At 47.3% G+C, this 24943-nt stretch overlaps 2 protein-coding genes across 4 annotated transcripts; one reads left to right on the top strand and one right to left on the bottom strand.

Moving 5' to 3' along the window:
• The first annotated feature begins 11464 nt into the window (after positions 1-11464).
• Positions 11465-15665, top strand: LOC123169517 (protein WVD2-like 5). Of its 3 annotated transcripts, none has more exons than XM_044587387.1 (8): positions 11465-11731; positions 11890-12261; positions 12359-12541; positions 12688-12749; positions 13428-13581; positions 13664-13735; positions 13838-13948; positions 15098-15665. In XM_044587387.1, the coding sequence occupies exons 2-8, from the start codon at positions 12031-12033 to the stop codon at positions 15428-15430; spliced, it is 1146 nt and encodes a 381-aa protein (XP_044443322.1). In that variant the 5' UTR covers positions 11465-11731; positions 11890-12030; the 3' UTR covers positions 15431-15665. The 3 variants fall into 3 exon arrangements, with proteins under 3 accessions (XP_044443322.1, XP_044443324.1, XP_044443323.1); XM_044587389.1 differs by having other exon boundaries at positions 11477-11731; positions 11876-12261; XM_044587388.1 differs by having other exon boundaries at positions 11477-11731; positions 11873-12261.
• Positions 15666-16127: 462 nt separating this feature from the next.
• On the bottom strand, positions 16128-17589 carry LOC123169518 (uncharacterized). Its single transcript, XM_044587391.1, has 2 exons — positions 16761-17589; positions 16128-16676 (listed from the first exon to the last, which is right to left on the bottom strand). Exons 1-2 carry the CDS (start codon positions 17474-17476, stop codon positions 16541-16543), a joined length of 852 nt encoding a protein of 283 aa, XP_044443326.1. The 5' UTR covers positions 17477-17589; the 3' UTR covers positions 16128-16540.
• Between the last annotated feature and the right edge of the window lie 7354 nt (positions 17590-24943).

Raw genomic sequence — 24943 nt, 5'->3', positions numbered from 1 at the left:
TTTCCTTCAGTCTCCCACTTGCACTAGAGTCAATAATCTAGTTCACATCACCATGTGATTTAACACCAATAGTTCACATCACCATGTGATTAACACCCATAGTTCACATCGTCATGTGACCAACACCCAAAGGATTTACTAGAGTCAATAATCTAGTTCACATCGCTATGTGATTAACACCCAAAGAGTACTAAGGTGTGATCATGTTTTGCTTGTGAGAGAAGTTTAGTCAACGGGTCTGCCACATTCAGATCCGTATGTATTTTGCAAATTTCTATGTCAACAATGCTCTGCACGGAGCTACTCTAGCTAATTGCTCCCACTTTCAATATGTATCCAGATTGAGACTTAGAGTCATCTGGATCAGTGTCAAAACTTGCATCGACGTAACCCTTTACGACGAACCCTTTTTGTCACCTCCATAATCGAGAAACATATCCTTATTCCACTAAGGATAATTTTGACCGCTGTCCAGTGATCTACTCCTAGATCACTATTGTACTCCCTTGCCAAAATCAGTGTAGGGTATACAATAGATCTGGTACACAGCATGGCATACTTTATAGAACCTATGGCTGAGGCATAGGGAATGACTTTCATTCTCTTTCTATCTTCTGCCGTGGTCGGGCTTTGAGTCTTACTCAATTTCACACCTTGTAACACAGGCAAGAACTCTTTCTTTGACTGTTCCATTTTGAACTACTTCAAAATCTTGTCAAGGTATGTACTCATTGAAAAAACTTATCAAGCGTCTTGATCTATCTCTATAGATCTTGATGCTCAATATGTAAGCAGCTTCACCGAGGTCTTTCTTTGAAAAACTCCTTTCAAACACTCCTTTATGCTTTGCAGAATAATTCTACATTATTTCCGATCAACAATATGTCATTCACATATACTTATCAGAAATGTTGTAGTGCTCCCACTCACTTTCTTGTAAATACAGGCTTCACCGCAAGTCTGTATAAAACTATATGCTTTGATCAACTTATCAAAGCGTATATTCCAACTCCGAGATGCTTGCACCAGTCCATAGATGGATCGCTGGAGCTTGCATATTTTGTTAGCACCTTTAGGATTGACAAAACCTTCTGGTTGCATCATATACAACTCTTCTTTAATAAATCCATTAAGGATTGCAGTTTTTGTTATCCATTTGCCAGATTTCATAAAATGCGGCAATTGCTAACATGATTCGGACAGACTTAAGCATAGATACGAGTGAGAAACTCTCATCGTAGTCAACATCTTGAACTTGTCGAAAACCTTTTGCGACAATTCTAGCTTTGTAGATAGTAACACTACTATCAGCGTCCGTCTTCCTCTTGAAGATCCATTTAATCTCAATGGCTCGCCGATCATTGGGCAAGTCAATCAAAGTCCATACTTTGTTCTCATACATGGATCTCATCTCAGATTTCATGGCCTCAAGCCATTTCGCGGAATCTGGGCTCATCATCGCTTCCTCATAGTTCGTAGGTTCGTCATGGTCAAGTAACATGACCTCCAGAACAGGATTACCGTACCACTCTGGTGCGGATCTCACTCTGGTTTACCTACGAGGTTCGGTAGTAACTTGATCTGAAGTTACATGATCATCATCATTAGCTTCCTCACTAATTGGTATAGTAGTTACGGGAACAGATTTCTGTGATGAACTACTTTCCAATAAGGGAGCAGGTACAGTTACCTCACCAAGTTCTATTTTCCTCCCACTCACTTCTTTCGAGAGAAACTCCTTCTCTAGAAAGGATCCATTCTTAGCAACGAATGTCTTGCCTTCGGATCTGTGATAGAAGGTGTACCCAACTGTCTCCTTTGGGTATCCTATGAAGACACATTTCTCCGATTTGGGTTTGAGCTTATCAGGATGAAACTTTTTCTTATAAGCATCGCAACCCCAAACTTTAAGAAACGACAACTTTGGTTTCTTGCCAAACCACAGTTCATAAGGTGTCATCTCAACGGATTTAGATGGTGCCCTTTTTAACGTGAATGCAGCTGTCTCTAATGCATAACCCCAAAACGATAGTGGTAGATTGGTAAGAAACATCATAGATCGCACCATATCTAATAAAGTACGGTTATGACGTCCGGACACACCATTACGCTGTGGTGTTCCAGGTGGCGTGAGTTGCGAAACTATTCCGCATTGTTTCAAATGAAGACCAAACTCGTAACTCAAATATTCTCCTCCACGATCAGATCGTAGAAACTTTATTTTCTTGTTACGATGATTTTCTACTTCACTCTGAAATTATATGAACTTTTCAAATGTTTCAGACTTTATGTTTCATCAAGTAGATATACCCATATCTGCTCAAATCATCTGTGAAGGTCTGAAAATAACGATACCTGCCGCGAGCCTCAATATTCATCGGACCACATACATCAGTATGTATGATTTCCAACAAATCTGTTGCTCGCTCCATTGTTCCGGAGAACGGCGTTTTAGTCATCTTGCCCAAGAGGCATGGTTCGCAAGCATCAAGTGATTCTAATCAAGTGATTCAAAATCCATCAGCATGGAGTTTCTTCATGCGCTTTACACCAATATGACCTAAACGGCAGTGCCACAAATAAGTTGCACTATCATTATTAACTTTGCATCTTTTGGCTTCAATATTATGAATATGTGTATCACTACGATCGAGATCCAACGAACCATTTTCATTGGGTGTGTAACCATATAAGGTTTTATTCATGTAAACAGAACAACAATTATTCTCTAACTTAAATGAATAACCGTATTGCAATAAACATGATCAAATCATATTCATGCTCAACGCAAACACCAAATAACACTTATTTAGGTTCAACACTAATCCCGAAAGTATAGGGAGTGTGCGATGATGATCATATCAATCTTGGAACTACTTCCAACACACATCGTCACTTCACCCTTAACTAGTTTCTGTTCATTCTGCAACTCCCGTTTCGAGTTACTACTCTTAGCAACTGAACCAGTATCAAATACCGAAGGGTTGCTACGAACACTAGTAAATACACATCAATAATCTGTATATCAAATATACCTTTGTTCACTTTGCCATCCTTCTTATCTGCCAAATACTTGGGGTAGTTCCGCTTCCAGTGACCAGTTCCTTTGCAGCATAAGCACTTAGTCTCAGGCTTAGGTCCAGACTTGGGCTTCTTCACTTGAGCAGCAACTTGCTTGCCGTTCTTCTTGAAGTTCCCCTTCTTCCCTTTGCCCCTTTTCTTGAAACTAGTGGTCTTGTCAACCATCAACACTTGATGTTTTTCTTGATTTCTACCTTCGCCGATTTTAGCATTGCGAAGAGCTTGGGAATTGTTTTCGTCATCCCTTGCATACTATAGTTCATCACGAAGTTCTACTAACTTGGTGATGGTGACTAGAGAATTCTGTCAATCACTATTTTATCTGGAAGATTAACTCCCATGATTCAAGCGATTGTAGTACCCAGACAATCTGAGCACATGCTCACTGCTTGAGCTATTCTCCTCCATCTTTTAGCTATAGAACTTGTTGGAGACCTCATATCTCTCAACTCGGGTATTTGCTTGAAATATTAACTTCAACTCCTGGAACATCTCATATGGTCCATGACGTTCAAAACGTCTTTGAAGTCCCGATTCTAAGCCTTTAAGCATGGTGCACTAAACTATCAAGTAGTCATCATATTGAGCTAGCCAAACGTTCATAACGTCTGCATTTGCTCCTGCAATAGGTCTGTCACCTAGCGGTGCATCAAGGACATAATTCTTCTGTGCAGCAATGAGGATAATCCTCAGATCACGGATCCAATCCGCATCATTGCTACTAACATCTTTCAACTTAGTTTTCTCTAGGAACATATCAAAATAAAACAGGGAGCAAAACGCGAGCTATTGATCTACAACATAGATATGCTAATACTACCAGGACTAAGTTCATGATAAATTAAGTTCAATTAATCATATTACTTAAGAACTCCCACTTAGATAGACATCCCTCTAATCCTCTAAGTGATCACGTGATCCATATCAACTAAACCATGTCCGATCATCACGTGAGATGGAGTAGTTTCAATGGTGAACATCACTATGTTGATCATATCTACTATATGATTCACGCTCGACCTTTCGGTCTCAGTGTTCCGAGGCCATATCTGTTATATGCTAGGCTCGTCAAGTTTAACCTGAGTATTCCGCGTGTGCAACTGTTTTGCACCCGTTGTATTTGAACGTAGAGCCTATCACACCCGATCATCACGTGGTGTCTCAGCACGAAGAACTTTCGCAACGGTGCATACTCAGGGAGAACACTTATACCTTGATAATTTAGTGAGAGATCATCTTATAATGCTACCGTCAATCAAAGCAAGATAAGATGCATAAAAGATAAACATCACATGCAATCAATATAAGTGATATGATATGGCCATCATCATCTTGTGCCTTGTGATCTCCATCTCCGAAGCATCGTCATGATCTCCATCGTCACCGGCATGACACCATGATCTCTCATCTTGATATATCATGTGTCGTCCATGGTCGTCTCGCCAACTATTGCTTTACGACTATCGCTACCGCTTAGTGATAAAGTAAAAGCAATTACATGGCGATTGCATCTCATACAATAAAGCGACAACCATATGGCTCCTGCCAGTTGCCGATAACTCGGTTACAAAACATGATCATCTCATACAACAAATTATATCATCATGTCTTGACCATATCACATCACAACATGCCCTGCAAAAACAAGTTAGACGTCCTCTACTTTGTTGTTGCAAGTTTTACGTGGCTGCTACGGGCTTAGCAAGAACCGTTCTTACCTACGCATCAAAACCACAACGATAGTTTGTCAAGTTGGTGCTGTTTTAACCTTCGCAAGGACCGGGCGTAGCCACACTCGGTTCAACTAAAGTTGGAGAAACTGACACCCGCTAGTCACCTGTGTGCAAAGCACGGCGGTAAAACCAGTCTCGCGTAAGCGTACGCGTAATGTCGGTCCGGGCCGCTTCATCCAACAATACCGCCGAACCAAAGTGTGACATGCTGGTAAGCAGTATGACTTGTATCGCCCACAACTCACTTGTGTTCTACTCGTGCATATGACATCTACGCATAAAACCAGGCTCTGATACCACTGTTGGGGAACGTAGTAATTTCAAAAAAAAATCTTCCGCACACGCAAGATCATGGTGATGCATATCAACGAGAGGGGAGAGTGTTGTCCACGTACCCTTGTAGACCGAAAGCGGAAGCGTTAGCACAACGCGGTTGATGTAGTCGTACGTCTTCACGATCCGACCGATCAAGTACCGAACGCACGGCACCTCCGAGTTCAGCACACGTTAAGCCCAATGACGTCCCTCGAACTCGGATCCAGCCGAGTGTTGAGGGAGAGTTTCGTCAGCACGACGGTGTGGTGACGATGATGATGTTCTACCGACGCAGGGCTTCGCCTAAGCACCGCTACAGTATTATCGAGGTGGACTATGGTGGAGGGGGGCACCGCACACGGCTAAAAGATCAAATCAATTGTTGTGTCCTTGGGGTGCCCCCTGCCCCCGTATATAAAGGAGCAAGGGGGGAGGTGCGGCCGGCCAGGGAGGAGGCGCGCCAGGAGGAGTCCTACTCCCGGTGTCCTTCCTTGTTGGAATAGGAGAAGGGGGAAAGAGGTGGAGAAGAGGAAGGAAAGGGGGCGCCGCCCCCCTCTCCTTGTCCTATTCGTACTAGGGGGAGGGGCGCGCGACCCTTGCCCTGGCCGCCTCTCCTCATCTCCACTAAGGCCCACTATGGCCCATTAACCCCCGGGGGGTTCCGGTAACCCCTCCGGTACTCCGGTAAAATCCCGATTTCACCGGGAACACTTCCGATATCCAAATATAGGCTTCCAATATATCAATCTTCATGTCTCGACCATTTCGAGACTCCTAGTCATGTCCGTGATCACATCCGGGACTCCGAACAACCTTCGGTACGTCAAAACATATAAACTCATAATATAACTTTCATCGAAACTTTAAGCGTGCGGACCCTACGGGTTCGAGAACTATGTAGACATGACCGAGACACGTCTCCGGTCAATAACCAATAGCGGAACCTGGATGTTCATATTGGCTCCCACATATTCTACGAAGATCTTTATCGGTCAGACCGCATAACAACATACATTGTTCCCTTTGTCATCGGTATGTTACTTGCCCGAGATTCGATCATCGGTATCTCAATAACTAGTTCAATCTTGTTACCGGCAAGTCTCTTTACTCGTTTCGTAATACATCATCCCGCAACTAACTCATTAGTTGCAATGCTTGCAAGGCTTAACTGATGTGCATTACCGAGTGGGCCCAGAGATACCTCTCCAACAATCGGAGTGACAAATCCTAATCTCGAAATATGCCAACCCAACAAGTACCTTCGGAGACACCTGTAGAGCACCTTTATAATCACCTAGTTACGTTGTGACGTTTGGTAGCACACAAAGTGTTCCTCCGGTAAACGGGAGTTGCATAATCTCATAGTCATTGGAACATGTATAAGTCATGAAGAAAGCAATAGCAACATACTAAACGATCAAGTGCTAAGCTAACAGAATGGGTCAAGTCAATCACATCATTCTCCTATTGATGTGACCCCGTTAATCAAATGACAACTCATGTCCATGGCTAGGAAACATAACCATCTTTGATCAATGAGCTAGTCAAGTAGAGGCGTACTAGTGACACTATGTTTGTCTATGTATTCACACAAGTATTATGTTTCCGGTTAATACAATTCTAGCATGAATAATAAACATTTATCATGATATAAGGAAATAAATAATAACTTTATTATTGCCTCTAGGGCATATTTCCTTCAAGCGGTTAAAATTATCCTTAGTGGAATAAGGATATGTTTCTCGGTTATGGAGGTGGTAAAAAGTTTGTCGTAAAGGGTTACGTCGATGCAAGCTTTGACACTGATCTGGATGACTCTATGTCTCAATCTGGATACATATTGAAAGTGAGAGCAATTAGCTAGAGTAGCTCCATGCAGAGCACTGTATATGATGCAACCAGAAGGTTTTGTCGATCCTAAAGGTGCTAACAAAATGTGCAAGCTCCAGCGATCCATCTATGGACTGGTGCAAGCATCTCAGAGCACTTTAGTCATAGGTTCTATAAAGTATGCTATGCTGTATACCAGACCTATTGTGTACTTTGCCATGAGTTTGGCAAAGGGGTACAATAGTGATCCAGGAGTAGATCACTGGACAATGGTCAAAATTATCCTTAGAAGACTAAGGAGATATTTCTCGGTTATGGAGGTGATAAAGAGTTCGTCGTAAATAGTTATGTCGATGCAAGCTTTGACACCGATCTGGATGACTCTGAGTCTTAATCTGGATACATATTGAAAGTGGGAGCAATTAGCTAGAGTAGCTCTGTGCAGAGCATTGTAGACATAGAAATTTGCAAAATACATACGGATCTGAATGTGGCAGGCCCGTTGACTAAACTTCTCTCACAAGCAAAACATGATCACGCCTTAGTACTCTTTGGGTGTTAATAACATAGCGATGTGAACTAGATTATTGACTCTAGTTAACTCTTTGGGCGTTGATCACATGGCGATGTGAACTATGGGTGTTAATCACATAAAGATGTGAACTATTAGTGTTAAATCACATGGCGATGTGAACTAGATTATTGACCCTAGTGCAAGTGGGAGACTGAAGGAAATATGCCCTAGAGGCAATAATAAAGTTGTTATTTATATTTCCGTATATCATGATAAATGTTTATTATTCATGCTAGAATTGTATTAACCGGAAACTTAGTACATGTGTGAATACATAGACAAAACTGAGTGTCCCTAGTATGCCTCTACTTGACTAGCTCGTTAATCAAAGATGGTTAAGTTTCCTAACCATAGACATGTGTTGTCATTTGATGAACGGGATCACATCATCATCATTAGGGAATGATGTGATGGACAAGACCCATCTGTTAGCTTAGCATTATGATCATTTAGTTTTACTGCTATTGCTTTCTTCATGACTTATACATGTTCCTCTGACTATGAGATTATGCAACTCCTGAATACCGGAGGAACACCTTGTGTGCTATCAAACATCACAACGTAACTGGGTGATTATAAAGATGCTCTACAGGTGTCTCCGAAAGTGTTTGTTGAGTTGGCATAGATCAAGATTAGGATTTGTCTCTCCGTGTATCGGAGAGGTATCTCTGGGCCCTCTCGGTAACGTACATCACTATAAGCCTTGCAAGCAATGTGACTAATGAGTTAGTTACGGGACGATGCATTACGGAACGAGTAAAGGGACTTACCGGTAACGAGATTGAACTAGGTATGATGATACCGACGATCGAATCTCGGGCAAGTAACATACCGATGACAAACGGAACAACGTATGTTGTTATGCGGTTTGACCGATAAAGATCTTCGTAGAATATGTAGGAGCCAATATGAGCATCCAGGTTCCGCTATTGGTTATTGACCGGAGATGTGTCTTGGTCATGTCTACATAGTTCTCGAGCCCGTAGGGTCCGCACACTTAACGTTCGATGACGATTTGTATTATGAGTTATGTGTTTTGGTGACCGAAGTTTGTTCAGAGTCCCGGATGAGATCACGGACACGACGAGGAGTCTCGAAATGGTCGAGAGGTAAAGATTGATATATTGGACGAAGGTATTCAGACACCGGAATGGTTTCGAAGAGATTCAGATATATTTCGGGGTACCAAGGGGTTTCTAGAACTCCCCGCGAAAGTATTGGGCCTTCATGGGCCTTAGTGGATAGGAGAGGAGGGCCACAAGGGGGGCCGCACCCCCCCCATGGCAAGTCCGAATTGGACTAGGGAGGGGGCGGCGCCCCCCTCTTTCCTTCTCCCTCTCCTCCTCCTTCCCTCTCTCCCCCTCTTGGAAAAGGAAGGGGAGTCCAACTAGGATTGGGAATCCCAGTTGGACTCCCCCTATGGTGCGCCCCTCCTAGGCCGGCCACCTCCTCCCCTCCTCCTTTATATACGGGGGTGGGGGGGCACCCCAAAGCACAACAGTTGTTTCTTAGCCGTGTGATGTGCCCCCTCCACAGTTTACCACCTCGATCATATTGTCGTAGTGCTTAGGCAAAGCTCTGCGCGGATCACATCACCAATACCGTCGCCACGCCGTCGTGCTGACGGAACTCTCCCTCGACCCTCTACTGGATCAAGAGCTCGAGGGACGTCATCGAGCCGAACGTGTGCTGAACATGGAGGTGTCGTACGTTCGATACTTGGATCGGTTGGATCGTGAAGATGTTCGACTACATCAACCGCGTTACTAAACGCTTCCGCTTTCGGTCTACGAGGGTACGTGGACACACTCTCCTCGCTCGTTGCTATGCTTCTCCTAGATAGATCTTGCGTAATCGTAGGAATTTTTTTGAATTACTACGTTCCCCAACAGTGTCCTGGGAGTGAAGCTCCGCGCGACTGTACGTGCATTTTTTAGTTAAAATATGTCCAGAATGTAACCGTTTTCATCCGGTTTGTATGAAATCCGTCATGTTTATATGAAATATGGCCAAGTTTGCATGAAATTCATTCAGTTTGTTGAATAAGAGTTTGAAATGTATGCGGCTAGCGTTGGATGGCGGCCTCCCGCATCCGTGTCCGCGAACTGGTCCCTCCTGTTCGTGGACGGATGCAGGAGGAAATTTGCGGTTTGCCGTTGGAGATGCCCTTAGTGTCCGATCAGTCTGGGCAGCTTTCCGCCGGACTATTTGGCCGCTAATTTCCTACTCCCACCGTTGTTGCTCTTGTCCTTTATTCTCCTCAACGCACCTCCACAGCCAGCTGTCACGACGAACAAGTTTCACGGCAACAAGTGATTCTGCTCGCATTACTTCGGATCCGGCAGGAGCTCCGGACCATGGTGATGCCGCCAATGGTCTCCTGCCCCATTGGCATCGATTGCTCCCATGGTCAAGATGAAGATGCTCTCCTCGGAGGAGGAGTAGCAGCAATCACCCCTCCTCCCGAGGCCGCGCGGAAGATCGAGCTGTTGCTCGAGTGGCCGCACTTTGACGCCGTCCTCGCCTCCACTTTTGACCAACCGCAAAAACCAAATCGAACGCTGCGCCAAGGAGGAGTCGCCATCCCCGACGCGCGTTTACCGGAGACATCATCCCCGTCGCGGGAAGGAACTGGCGCCACCGTTGCCGCCCCGTTGGCAGTCCGGGAGCCAGTGGTTCCCTGGTCACTGTAAAAAGGAGCCCTCCTAGAGACCGCTAACGCACGACCGCCTCGCCTAGTACCTCAATGGCAACATCGACTCCTCCTCATCCACGATGATCGCAACGACCCGTCGGGCGTCGCTCGAGAGGTCGAACATTGCGCCAGTCTGGGTCCTCGCGGGCTCCACGCTCATGGAGGCCTGGGCCATCGACCGGTCCAGTAAAACCGTGGAGACCTCCTCTTGCCACCGACGCTAGATCAACGACCAACTCTTCAAAGTGTGGCTAGAGGAGTGCGAGCGCTTGGCCCAGCTGAAAGGCATGGGCACGGGTGGAGTCCACTACCGCGGACGATCGTCATCGCTAGGACGAGGTGGCCAAGGCTCCGCGCAGGCTATAGAAGTCGAGCGGTTGCGTCGCGAGCGTGCAGTGACGACCAATCAGGGTTGCCACAACGCCTGGCGAGGCTTCCACCACTAGAAGGACGACTACTATGATGACTGGAACAACAGCGACAACGCGGCGCGGACGACGAAGGAGATGCCGGCGACCTCAGAGCCCATGCCTACGACTCTACTAGGTCACCATCCGGTACCTCGTGTAGTTTAGTTTTTTTATCATCCAATTTAGTTGAAACTTTGTTAAATTTCGTCCTTTTAATTGTAATATATCAAAATAATCTAACAATCATGCGGTTTACATGAATTTCATCTGTTTTTATTATCTATTCAAATTTGACAGAACATTCGGTATCTTCGATTGAATGATGACCGTCCCCGTCACTGGTCTGCATGTGCCACCAAACATTTTCTGTCCATTATAACGAACCGCGTCGGAGTTGCCCTTTGAAAAAAAAGACCGATGGCAGATTCAACCAAGCAAGAAGGAGATCGGATGCAACTTTCTTTGCGGCGTTTCTTATGGCGGAACTAATCCATCTGGTTTAAGTTCTAGACTTAGACATCGAATGCTCGTATTTTTTTGGATTTGTTTTAGGTTTTACGATGATGTTCGTTAAGTGGGAGAAGATGTTTATGTCTCACAAAACGCTTGTGGTGACTTCGTTAATTTTAAGATGTTGTGCCGGTTCAGTAACTCGAAGGTGTTCATAAAGTCAGGTTGTGCATGCGTGTGTTCGTAGTGGTGAGTGTACGTGCCGATTGTATGTGTTAAAAAAATGCAACTTTTTGTCTTCTCTTTGCAACCAGTGTGGAGCCAAAGCTAGCCGTGGAACACGGAGGTAGACGCTGCACACTGCACGCACAGTGTTGACGCGTCTCCATCTCAAACTGAGCTGGTGGGAGGTCTCCCCTCTGCCGTCACATCCCAGATTCACCCCTTCTCCTCGTTGCTTTCAGCCGGCTTGCCCTCCTCCCTCCCCAGTCTCCCCTCGTCGCCAGCCCCGCCGCCGCAGCCGCAGCCGCCGGTACCCCACCACCCCGAGAGAAGGAGGTCGTCTCCTCCGTCACCCCTCCGTCCTCTCCTCCGCTGGGCTCGCGGGGAGCGAAGATCCGCCCGGACGCGGCTCCTCTTGCTGGTAAGCAAAGCCTAGTACTCGTTGACCGCTGTTCCTTTGGCTCCGGTCTTCTCCTAGATCTTTGTTCTCCATGACCGATCTCGGCTGAACCCAATCCCGTTTCCCCCCATGTAATTTGCTGTCGATTGACCCAACTTATAGCAGTATACTTTCCGCAGATTTCGGGGGTTGTTCTCTTGCCGCGGCGAGTTTATAGGATGATGAGCTAAGAAGGTATAGCTCGTGCAAGCCGCCGCGCCTTTGTTGTTTCTGATAAACCGACGAGCAGGCGAGAGTCTTGCTTGAGGTGGTAGTGAGAGATGGATGCAGTGTCCGAGGTTGCCGATGCCATGGGTGCATTGGGCGTTGACAATGGGGCGAGCCAGAAATTTCTGCCCAAAGACGGTCCAGACAGCGAGGAGTTGGCCGATGTGGCGCTTTCGGGCGAGAGTGAGGTGATCAATCCATCTGAAGAGGTGGGTGGTGAAGCCACCTCGCCATCGGAGGACATAAAGTCGCAACCGGAGGACATAAAGGCCCGTGTTCCCAAGGTGAGAGCTTGCCATGTTGATACATTGTCCTTGCTGAGATCTCATATAGATGGTTTGGTGATAATTTTGTGCTTTCTGCCATTTTCATCTGTTCTAGGGAAGCCAAAGCCGTTCCCCTAAGGTTACCAAATCACAGCGCCAGAGCCCACGGAGCGGCGATAAGAGTCAAGCTAAGAAAAACACTCCGAGTTCTCCGTCCACTAAGGCGCCCATTGCACGAGTGTCTGATCCAGATTTAGTTGATAGCTCTTCAAGCAATGGTGATGCTGATGTTAAGAAAGTAAGTTCATTTTTTAGTTCCATTCCCCTATTACTTCTTCGATATTGCATACACATTTTTAAAGTGCTGAAATCCAATATGAGGATGCAACGGTATGTCTAATGCATTTTGATCTTACTAGAATTGATTGGTCTGTTTTGATTCAGAAGGCGGAGAAGAGCAATTCCCGACCAGTTGCTAAGGAGAGCTTGTCGCTCGAGGATTCAAAGTATGTTGTTTGTTTGTTCTTGTGTGTATATTGGTTCCTTAGTTGTATCCGCTTTATGGATTTAACACCCGCAATCTATGTGCCCAATTATGGTAGGTTGCACTTCTTGTAAACTGATTATATGAGTGAAAACAAGTCTATCTATTAATGGTACAGCTGGGACAGCTAGTTTTTAGTAGCACAATTGAGTTAGTGAAGAAAATGGTTTTTGCATACCATAAAGGGTCTGAGCCTCAAATTACGCGAAAAGGATTGCATTCATGCTTAGTGTCCTGTTGTTTGCTGCCGTGCTACCAATTTTTTTAGAAGTGATTCTTGTTGCCATATTGAGAAGTGTCGTCTCAATACATTTTGCATTTATGAAAGCTGAAGCATTCACTGCATTTTCAATTGGATACTGTCATCTTTAGCCTGTGGATGAGTCTAGCTATATACTTTCTCTCCTAATGCACTTGGATATAACCAGCCTCTAAATGCATTCTCCATCTGTCAAACCTTAAACAGTTCAAACTCCTTTCTGTATTGTCAACTTTAGCATGTGCACAAGTCTAGCTAATTCCATTCCAACTAAGAATTATTTTAAAACTTAATTTTTTCCGTAAACCCTTGTACTACTTACCTATTGCATTTACACTATTAAAATAGTTTCTTACAGTCATATTCTCCATTCAAATACAGGGAGAAGAGGAAAACTCAGAAAGCATCTAACCAACGTGTTGTCAAAAACGATGAAGAATCTAATTGTGAAAGAGTAAAGCCTCAGAAGGTCGGCAGCACCCCTTCATATGGATTTGCCTTCAAATGCAACGAGAGAGCTGAAAAAAGAAGGGAGGTAAGTTGTTCTTACATAACTTTTATGACTTGTCATTTTTTTTAATCTCATGCATTTGCTTACCCATTCTGCAATCAAGTAGTTCTACTCGAAGCTCGAGGAGAAGATCCATGCACAGGAATTGGAGAAAAACAACATGCAGGCAAAATCAAAGGTCCATATTCTTATTTGTCATTTCCTCAAAATGAATCAATATTGTTTTGTATGGTCCATTGCTAATAGTGTTAGCTTTATTTGTTTGTTTATCACCGTGCAGGAAATGGAAGAAGCTGAACTCAGACAGCTACGGAAAAGTTTGAATTTCAAGGCAGCACCGATGCCCAGCTTTTATAAGGAACCACCAGCTCCCAAAGTTGAGTTGAAGAAGGTAACCGTCTTGACCCCTGCTCAGGGAGAGCTTCCTCCTTCCATTTTGTCAAGCGAATTAAGAACTGAATCGATCGCAGCCAGCCTTGTAGACCTTATTAGCATATTTGCAACCTGTATAACTGTGAAAGCAGGGAACTCCTGAATGCAGACTTTTCTTTGCTGTCTTGTGGAAACTTAAGTCTTGCTACAACACCTTCATATATAACCAAAGAATACTGTAATTGTTTTTATCAATACTTGGATTGCATAAGAATAACTTCTGCATTCTTCTAGTAAGATCTAAGACCATACTTACTACACCTAAATTGTGATTCCAGTAGTGCTGCCTTGCTGGTAGCTTCATGTATACATGCCATGATGGTAAAGCACAGAAGACAGCCGGGAGGATGGCTGGGTTGCATGGCTAATCAGGGAGAGGGTAGACGAAGTGGACAGGAGATATACTGTAGTTCTTCCCGCTTAATGAAAATAGACGCACCAAGGATCTGGCCCTAACAACCGAATCGAAACAAATTTCATATCCAAGGAAATATCTTATCTCCAATTGGCTGAAGGCTGAAGCTAAGGGTTATCTTATCTCTAAATGATACCAACTAAAAGATAAAATGTATTATCCCTAGCACATGGGTTGGTCACATCACATACAGCTGTCACATGGTTATGCATGACTACTTCGTTCAAGAATTCTGGAGAACGTTCTATTTGCAGCCAATTTTTCCACGCCTAAAGTACTGTTTTCTATAGCTAGTGCAGGTGTACTGTAGGTGATGGTTACTTCATCAGCTGTTTAGGAGATTCCATTTCTTGTAGACATTATGCAAGTTTCTTTTGGGTGTTTAATTACTAAACTGAAAATCTCCATCACCACATGATCCATGTCTCTTGCCACTATATTTGAGTAAATCTGAAACTCAGTTGATTACCTGAGATTTACCTCTTTGATGAGTTCGTGCAAGTTGACCATCCCTAATTATTATGCAGTTAACTGTTAACAGTATTTAAAAAATGGACCGTTAGCTTTCCTGGTAGACAGGTGGTTCAAGTTTCTACCATGACTTGCACTAGCACTTTTAACTCGCAACATGTAACGCTTATTGGTGTGTCCTAGTTCTGAAGAATGCTACTTATTTACTGCTATTCATCGTAGGTCCCTACCACCAGACCTCGATCACCAAAGCTTGGTCGCTCAAAGAACACAACCTCAGCAGGCACAGCAGTAAGTACCAATCCTTCGAGCCGCCCAGTTCGTCTGAGCCTCGACCAAAGGGCCTCCCAAAACAGCCCCAAGGCAGCACCTGCTCCGAAGAAGTCCCAACGGAAATCTCTCCCCAAATTGCCGTCAGAGCAGACAGGTTCTGTTGACATTGCAACTTCTATATCTTCTGCAGAACAGCTAGAAATTAGCAAGTCAACTGCAGATCCCATCCGGACGCCAATCCGTGCTCAAGTCACTCCAGACGACCATGTGCTCAATGCATAGAAAACGGTCGAGTCCAGTCTTTCGGAAAGCTGAGAGTCATGCCTCAGCGTCCCATGTCTGCATTTTTGTTATTTGGGTAGTAAACTTGTGGCTGGTATCATGTGCTTGAATTAGTGTAATCACCTGGAGTTTGAAGCATGGCAAGCAGCCAACGTACTGTTTATCTTCTCAGTTTGTGTTGTTTTTCAAACAGTACAAGGGAGTGGTGTTATTTGTAGTTAGTAACATTTGCATATGACTACCTTGTATTTCCAGGTCGCAAGACTTTTCCCCGCATGCGTTTTCGCTTGTCTTCTTTACCGCAAAATTTGCGGCAATCTGTGATGAACTTGGACATTCAGTGTAATTTTGTATTCTGTTCCTGCATGGAAGATGGATCTACTTTTGCTGAACTGCTGGGGCAGATAGCTCTGGCGTTTGCTATAATTCACAAGTGGTACATACACTACATACACCATGTTATCAGGAACATGGGTGTGTCTAGAACTCAGTCGACTGAGACTTAACGAAGTCTCAGTCGAATGACGTCAGCGTGGTTGTTTTGCTACAAACGGCATGGCTAGATGCTACAAACGGCGGCGAAAAATGTTGCGACGGCATTACAAGCAACAACAATAAATGCTACATCCGTTTTAACTGAAATGCTACAACCGTCAATGAAGATGTTGCAACCGTTGAGAAGATGTGCTACAACCGATGAGGGATGACATGCTACAACTATTCAAGACAGATGTTACAACCGGTAGGAATAAATGTTGCAAACGATGGCATAAAATGTTGCATGGTCGACTGAGACTTGGTTAAATCTCAGTCGACTGATTTTTAGCAGGACCGCAGGAACATTCTACATGTACAAGCACAGCAAAACCTTGTTAGGCTCGGCTAGATATTTATCCTACAGTGCTGCAGATCCTGCAAAGCTTAGAGTTGTAGTGCTCTTTCCAGATTCATTTTTCACACAGGTAGCCGGACTTGGTTTATTCAGTCTACTACGGTCTGCCGCGACCGGGCCGGTGACGGCGGCGGCTTCCCTCGGAGGCCAGGATGTCGCTCATACTTTCCAGAGTTCCAGATGCAGTTTGTTTACTGGTAGCGAGGTTGGTTCTTCGTCTAAGATGCCGCTCTGATGGAGGGTGGCTGAGCTGCCCCAAAGAACGGCGGCGTCGCTGCCGTAGTCTGTCCGTCGTCGAGATCGTCTTCCTCCTCGGCGTCCCACAGGAACCCGGCGTAGGATCCCAGGACATAGCTGCAAGGGAAGCAAGAAACTGTCACGCAAACGCATGTCAAGCAAGCAAGAAACGAAGTGGCGCGGTGGAGCTGGCAGACTGACCTGTCGTCGGGCGCGGCCTGGACGGCGCGGCTGTAGTAAGCGTCGGCGCGCTCGGCGTCGCGGCTGGTCTCCCAGACGAGGCCCGCGTACATCGCCAGGGCGTCGCCGTCGCCGGGGTTGGCGACGATGGCGCGCTCGCAGTACTCCTGCGCCCTCGCCGCGTCCCCCTGCACCTCCTTGAGAAACCTGGCGTAGTTCCCCAGCGGCAGCGAGTTGCCCGGGTTGGCCCTGATCATCCGCCGGTAGCGCGCGTCGGTGGCGCCGCGGTCATGGCCGTCGCCGTCGCCGTCCCCTCCGCGGCCGCCCTGCCAGCCGCCGCACACCCTCCCGCGCCCGCCGCCTCCCCCGACGCCCTCGAGGAGCGCCAGGGCTCCGCCGGCGCCGTCCTCCTGTTCCTCCCCCGCTGCGTCCAGCCCCGTGCTGGTCAGCAGCCGGCGCAGCGGCACGGCCGCCACCCCGACCGCGACCACGTCCTCGTCCTCCTCCTCGTCCAACTCCTCGAGGAAGGCGGAGGCGGCCGGGAGCTGCACCGGCGCCAGCAGATCGGCCTCGGACAATGCGCGGCAGAGCGCCCCCTGCTGCCTCGGCCCGTGATGCCCCGCCGGCGATGCCACCGCGAGCGCGAGGTGGCCGTGGCCCACTACATGCTCCACCGCCGCGGCCGTCGGCACACGCGCCGCGTTGAGCAGCGGCGAGGACGCGCTCCGCAGCAGCATTCTCTCTCAGCCTCCCTCTCCCTCACGCCCTCACCCCAAAGAGAGAGAAAAATATCTCAGGCGGATTGGCAGTGTACGGGCAAGTGCGTCGCGTCACTCACTGACTGACACTGCGGGCACGGCTGGCGCGCGAATATATATCCGGCGAGAAGGGGCGATGAGGCACGTGATGAACGCCGACGTGTAGGGCCTCGACTGGGCGCGAGCGGGCCGGCGGGTCCACCGCGGTGGTTGCCGTCGCAGTGGGGGGCGGGCCCGGGTAGGAAAGAAGGGTCGGGGGCGACGGACGGACGGTATGAGCTCCGGGCTAGGCGACACAAACCGGGGGTGGTGGGCACGGCGAGCGCGACGGCCCACGGCGTAACCCGCGGCTGGCTGGTCCGGTGACTCGGTCCGTGGGCAGCCATTACCATGGGGCGGCCAGCACTCTCCAGCCTGGCTTTGCGGGGTGAAAGTGAAACCGAGTAGCGTGCGGACGGCGGGAGAGCGGCGGTTGTATGTGGCGCGAAGCAACGGAGCGGTTGGTTATCATCGGCAAGGGAAGATCATTCTGGGGCGCAAAATCTTCCCTAGGAGTGTAGGGCCGGACCGTGATGGGTTGTGCAGTTGCGTATCCCTGCGTGCGAGCGAGCAACGGACGGTGGTGCCGTGCCGTGCCGTTGCGTCTCTCCGTGTACTATTGAAATTATGCTGAGCCGTGTTTCGAATGGACGGGCATTCTGCAATCGTCGCCCCCAAATCAGTTCGTACATAAGCTACAGACCAGAAATGCATCTCATTAGAATTGCACACCTCTAAACATCATTTTATTGAAGTAATCACATGTATTTCACTAGAAAAACGGATTGCAAAGAGTAAACACAATGTCACCGCAAGAGACATGCATAAATGTCTTGTAGTCTTGCATCAAAGACTCCACAAAAAGTAAAACTAGAATTTCATTTTGGCAGAATCTTGTTCCATGCTGAAATATTGTCCGCCTTGGACTTCCGCGGTCACCGAGGCAACACTGAAGAAAGAGGGGAGTTGCCGTCATACCCAAATCTGTAGGAGCACTTTTACATACAAGGATGCTTTTCGAGCCGATGAACCGGAGCGCCGCAAGTGACGAGACCGAGACTTTGTGGCACGTCGGCCGGGGTTCTTCCCCGTGTCCGCTAGATTCCAGCGCCGTCAACTTGAAAGTGAAACTAATCCCTGGGTATTTTAGGTAATTCTTAACAACATATAGCTCATTGAACTAATACTTTTTCAAGATGATCATTTCAGAAAGTTCAATGATTGGCATGGTATGGACTAGAGATGTGGACCCCTCAAAATGCTAAGGACACATATCGGCAAAAGCTCAAGACTCTACTTTTTCATTTTAGTGATCCAAGATCACATTGAGTCCATAGAAAAAGCCAATACTATTAAAAGGGGATGATGTGTTGCTTAATGGCTTGCTTGCTCAAAATGCTTAGTGATATGCTCCAAAGGCCATCAACCACTTTCTCATTCCCACATATGTTCTAAACCTAAAGTCAAACTCGGCCCCACCGATTTGATCTATCTGACGCCGCCGAGTTCATTTGACATAGCCATAGCCAGAAACCCTAATCAGTTCGGTCTCACCGATAGGGATCTCGATCTCAGCGAGATGGGATTGCAAACTCTTTGGATGACTCTAAGTCACAATCCGGATACATATTGAAAGTGGGAGCAATTAGCTAAAGTAGCTCCGTGGAGAGCATTGTAGACATAGAAATTTGCAAAATACACACGGATCTGAATTTGGCAGACCCGTTGACTAAACTTCTCTCACAAGCAAAACATGATCACACCTTAGTACTCTTTGGATGTTAATCACATGGTGATGTGAACTAGATTACTGACTCTAGTAAACACTTTGAGTGTTTGTCACATGGCGATGTGAACTATGGGTGTTAATCACATGGTGATGTGAACTATTGGTGTTAAATCACATGACGATGTGAACTATGGGTGTTAATCACATGGTGATGTGAACTATTGGTGTTAAATCACATAGCGATGCGAACTAGATTATTGACTCTAGTGCAAGTGGGAGACTGAAGGAAATATGCCCTAGAGGAAATAATAAAGTTATTATTTATTTCCTTATTTCATGACAAATGTTTATTATTCATGCTAGAATTGTATTAACCGGAAACTTAGTACACGTGTGAATACATAGACAAACAGAATGTCCCTAGTATGCCTCTACTTGACTAACTCATTAATCAAAGATGGTTAAGTTTCCTAGCCATAGACATGTGTTGTCATTTGATGAACGAGATCACATCATTAGAGAATGATGTGATGGATGTCGGTGTCAAAACCGGCGGATCTCGGGTAGGGGGTCCCGAACTGTGCGTCTAAGGTCGATGGTAACAGGAGACAGGGGACACGATGTTTACCCAGGTTCGGACCCTCTCTATGAAGGTAATACCCTACTTCCTGCTTGATTGATCTTGATGAATATGAGTGTTACAAGAGTTGATCTACCACGAGATCGTAATGGCTAAACCCTAGAGGTCTAACTTGTATGACTACGGTAATGAATCTCCCCCCTCCGGACTAAGTACTCCGGTTTATATAGATACCGGAAGGATCTAGGGTTTACACATGGTCGGTTACAAAGAAAGGAATCTACACATTTGATCGCCAAGCTTGCCTTCCACGCCAAGGAGAGTCCCATCCGGACACGGGTGCAGTCTTCGGTCTTCGTATCTTCACAGCCCATCAGTCCGGCCCATGGCTAACACGCCGGACGCCCGAGGACCCCTTAGTCCAGGACTCCCTCAGTAGCCCCCGAACCAGGCTTCAATGACGAGGTGTTCGGCGCGCAGATCATCTTCGGCAATGCAAGGCGGGTTCCTCCTCCGATGACTTCCAAGTAATGTATTCGGCTTTTAATTCAATGTCGCACCCCTCGGCTTCTGTGCATCGATGATTTCAGCTTCCACGTGTCGAACGAATGTGGAAGGTCAGGGTATTTTTTGCAAGTAACACCCCGGCCATGCAAGAAAGAGCGTCTATTTAAAGAGATTGGATCTCAGATCCATTCGGCACCACGCGGAGAAAATCCTCAGAGATTGCTAGGAAAGACCATTCCAACATGGCTAGCATTCCCAGCTCCTCCTCCCGTTCTGACCCAGAGAAAGGCGAGTGGGAGAGGTGCTTTGTGTCCCACAGTCAATTGACGAAGTTGCAAACGCAGGGATTTCTTCCCCCTGCAGATCTGGTCCCTGTTCGAGCAGGGTTGGCCTCCTTTAATGGCGAGACCCAGGCGGAGGACTTCCCCAATCCATCCGGGGGGAGCGAGTGTGTTTCGTCCCTTATCTGCTAAGAGGCGTCGGATTTCCAATTCATCCGTTCCTCCGAGGGCTTCTGGAATATTATGGCCTCCAACTGCACAACTTTACTCCCACCTCTATCCTGCACATTGCGGGTTATGTTGCTTTATGCGAACTATTTCTGGGTATTGAGGCCCATTTTGAACTGTGGAGAAAGTTGTTATGTCTTGTCCCACGCAACCACGAGGGGTCAATATTTGAAGTGGGCAGAGCCAAAATATGGCGCATCGCCGATACCGGATACCTGTCCGGCACACCAAGGAAGGCATCTGAAGAATGGCCTTCCGAATGGTTCTACATTGAGGACGTCACACTTCCCGACCCAGTTCGGAAGGGTCTTCCCAATTTGCAAGCGTTCCGCTAAAGAAACGCCACAGTTGGCGTCCCCGGAGTCTTGAAGAGGATGACAGTGCGGAAGTTGGTCAGCTCATGAGCAAGATAAAGACGCTCGCCCAGTCCGGATTAACAATGGTTGAGGTAATGGCGACCTCAATAGTGCGAGGGGTTCAGCCACTTCAATACAGAGGGCTTCCAATGTGGCACTATAATGGGGAGGACGACGCCTCCCGCTGTGGTCGGAAAGGTCCGGACACCCCCGCCGCTCTGGCCAAGATACTGGCCGGGCTGTTTAAAGGGGAGGAGGAGGAATTCCTTCGCATCAAGCGCAGAGATGGGTACTCAATGTATGACCCTCCCAGCTGGGTAAGTCCTGACCCCTTTGCTTTTACTCATTCCGCCTTCCAAGTCATCTTAATCCGTCTATTTATAACAGCACTGGCGAAAGATCACCGAGGGGCTTCACAGCCCCGCCCCACAACCAGAGAACCACAACCGGGAGCTTGATCCTGGGTTTGAAGGGGACCCGGATATATTCGTGGTACTTGCAGAAGGGGTGTTTTACCAGGCGAGCTACGATGGCACGGAAGTGGCCCTTGTCGCCGATTATCCTGGTCTTCTTCCTGCTTCCCACGTAAGTCATTAGGAGAAACCCCCCCGCAAAGAGTTTCCTCGCACTGCCTCACCCACCGCACTGTCTCATGCTCCAAAGGGGAGGCGTTCGGCACGTCATGCTACCCCGGGGGCGACTCCAAAGAGAGCGGCTCCTGCGCCGAGCAAGGCCTCTAAAAGGAAGACCGGTGAAGACACGGCTGGGCCTTCGTCGAAGAGGTATGGATTTGAAAGTATGCTTTAGTAGTCACATCCATCTGTGACTGTTATGTTTGTCCTGTATCAGGAAAAAGGTTCGCCGAACTATGTCCGGGAATTCGGCCAGTCGTACTCCCAACAGCCGGGGTGCAGACCCTGCCGGAGAGACGGGGGCCGATACGGGAATGACACCGGACTGTCCTTCGGCCGAGGGCTCAGAAGATATGTCCGTCACCAAAACGGAAGTGGAGAGCGCCACGAATCATCGGCGCCGGAGGGCCGTTTTACGGGACCTTGGCTTCTCAAAAGATGCGTTTGATGCCTTCAGCTCGGCTGACGCATACATCCGAGCTGCTCGAGATGGGCTGGGCAGAGCCACAAAGCAGCATTTAACGGATGTGCAGGTAAGGTTTCTTTTGTCCGAATAGGATAACCACATGCTAGTAGCCCCCGAGACTGAAAGCAGTTGGCACAAGTGATTTAAGGAACGTTGTATGACCAGGTTCTTACGGAGAAGAACTACCTACTAGCTCAAGAGCTGGAGCAGTGTCGGACACAGCTAAATGCTGCTACCGCCGAACTGAAAAAGTCCAAGAAGGCATCCTCTGGTAATGTTCCCCTCCATCGAGGAATAACAATTATATACCAGCTGTGCTAATACTGTTGCTTATCTCATAATAGGATCATCAGATCAACTGGAAGAGAAGTTGAAAACCGCTCAAGCGGGAGAGAAAGAGGCAAAAAGACTATATGCCGCAGGCGAGCGTGTTCTGGCCCGAGTCAGAGAGGAGAAAAACAAACTCCAGGATTCAAACACCGAACTGGGCGAAGAACTGAAAGGTGTGCGGGCCCAGCTAGCCGACTCCGTAAAGGAGAATAAAAAGCTGTGAGGCGGCATATTCAGTACGTGGCCGAATTTACCTTATAATAGTTTGGAGGTAAAAGTAGCTGATATAGCTATGATTGCAGGTATGTTGACGGGCCATCCCGAAGAGGAGGTGTCCGGATCATCAAGTGATCTTCTGCAAGGGCTGTCGCAATTGCACGAGCAAGCTCGGCAGGCAATGCGGAGTGTAGCCAAGGCCTTATGGCCATCCGCCTCCCCTCCAGGGAGTATGGAGGAGCTTGTAGAGCTGTTCAAGGGAGCGCGGCGGCGTATCCGACTATGGAAGATATCGGCCTGCCGGGAGGGTGCGTGAGAGGCCTGGGCCATGGTGAAAGCGCGGTATACCAAGCTGGATCCAAATCACATGGCCCGGTCGGACCGCTAGGGTCAAATGGGGAAGAAATTCCCGTTAGTTTAGTATATGACCAAGTAGAGGTGGCCGCTAGATATTCCCAACAGGATTGTAAGTTAGACCGCCTGTTGGACGGTATAGAGGAGGAAGTTTTTGAGTCCTAAGTGACTATGTACTTTCCTTCTAGCTGGATTGTAAAATGATTGTCATGGCCGACCTTTTCGCTTCGACCTCTCGACCCGAAGGTGCGGAGTGTTTTCCGAATACCTGAGCGGCAAAATAAACCGGGGTATGCGTGAAAACCAGGCGTAGGGGTCATAGTTGCTTAAACAGACAAGTTGTATCCGGCTAGTTATGTTATATTACATTAAAATTGTAAGAAACATCTTCCAGAGAGAATAGTTCCGTTAAGGATTCCTTTCCCTGGGTGTGCATGCATCGATGTGCATGTCCGGACTATGATGAAGAAATCACAATGTGTATAGCTTCTGGGGGTTCACGATGGAACGAATGCAAAAACACCTTTAGTTCACCGACCGAATATTCCCTTAAGAACGCTAGCTTTCGGCTTCACCCAGTCTGAGGTACACATCCGGATGACCCGGCAGTAACAATCGCAGAGGTGCTCCCTTTATGCCCTAGCCGAACTAACGGGAACGTAGGGCATAAGCACAGGAGCCAGGCAACCCAGCTTGGCCAAAACTTAAGTCATATCGATGCATATAATGGCGAAGAAAAGGTACATATGGGAGAAAACGCATATGTGATGAGCTTGATGCTCGGAAAATAATAATAGCAAGCTTCTGTCCAAGAAGCCCCCAGGTATAATAGACGTACATACTTGAAGATGTATGCGTCGGGGGTGCACGGTCTAACCGCACGAAAGCTTTTAAGGCTAAAGAGAAAAAACGAAAAGAGAGAAAAAAATGATGGAAACAATAGGGGGAAGGAGACAAACAAAGAGTTCGGCGCTAGGCATAGAATCTTCGGAGTCTGGCCGCATTCCAGGGGTTCGGCTCTAGTCGATTGTCTGACGCATCACGCAAGCGGTACGCCCCTCCGGTGAGAACTTCGTCGATGATGAAGGGACCCTCCCACTTGGGCTTGAGTTTGTCCTTTTTATTCTCCGGCAGGCGTAGAACGAGTTCGCCGACGTTATAAGTTTTGGCCCGCACTTCTCTGCTTTGATACCTGTGAGCTTGTTGTTGATAAAATGCAGAACGGGCTTCTGCGACATCGCGCTCCTCCTCCAGGGCATCTAAGCTGTCCTGTCGATCGAGCTCGGCCTCTCTCTCTTCGTACATGCGCACTCGAGGTGAGTCATGAATAATGTCGCAGGGTAGCACTGCCTCTGCGCCGTACACCATGAAGAAAGGTGTGTATCCGGTAGTGCGATTGGGCGTGGTTCGCAGCCCCCAGAGTACGGAGTCGAGCTCCTCAACCCAGTGCTTGTCTGATTCTTTCAAAGACCGCACTAGTCTAGGCTTAATGCCGCTCATAATAAGACCATTGGCTCTTTCGACTTGACCGTTTGTCTGTGGATGATAGACAAAGGCGTAATCGAGCTTGATGCCCAGATTAGCGCACCAGGTTTTCACTTCGTCGGCTGTGAAGTTGGAGCCGTTATCAGTGATGATGCTGTGTGGAACACCATAACGGTGTACGACGCCAGATATAAAGTCTATTACTGGTCCGGCTTTGGCCGTCTTAACTGGTTTGGCCTCTAT

The sequence above is a fragment of the Triticum aestivum genome, chromosome 7D (genome assembly GCF_018294505.1).
Source record: "Triticum aestivum cultivar Chinese Spring chromosome 7D, IWGSC CS RefSeq v2.1, whole genome shotgun sequence".
NCBI classification, from domain to species: domain Eukaryota; kingdom Viridiplantae; phylum Streptophyta; class Magnoliopsida; order Poales; family Poaceae; genus Triticum; species Triticum aestivum.
This window is presented reverse-complemented; position numbering and strand designations above follow the sequence as displayed.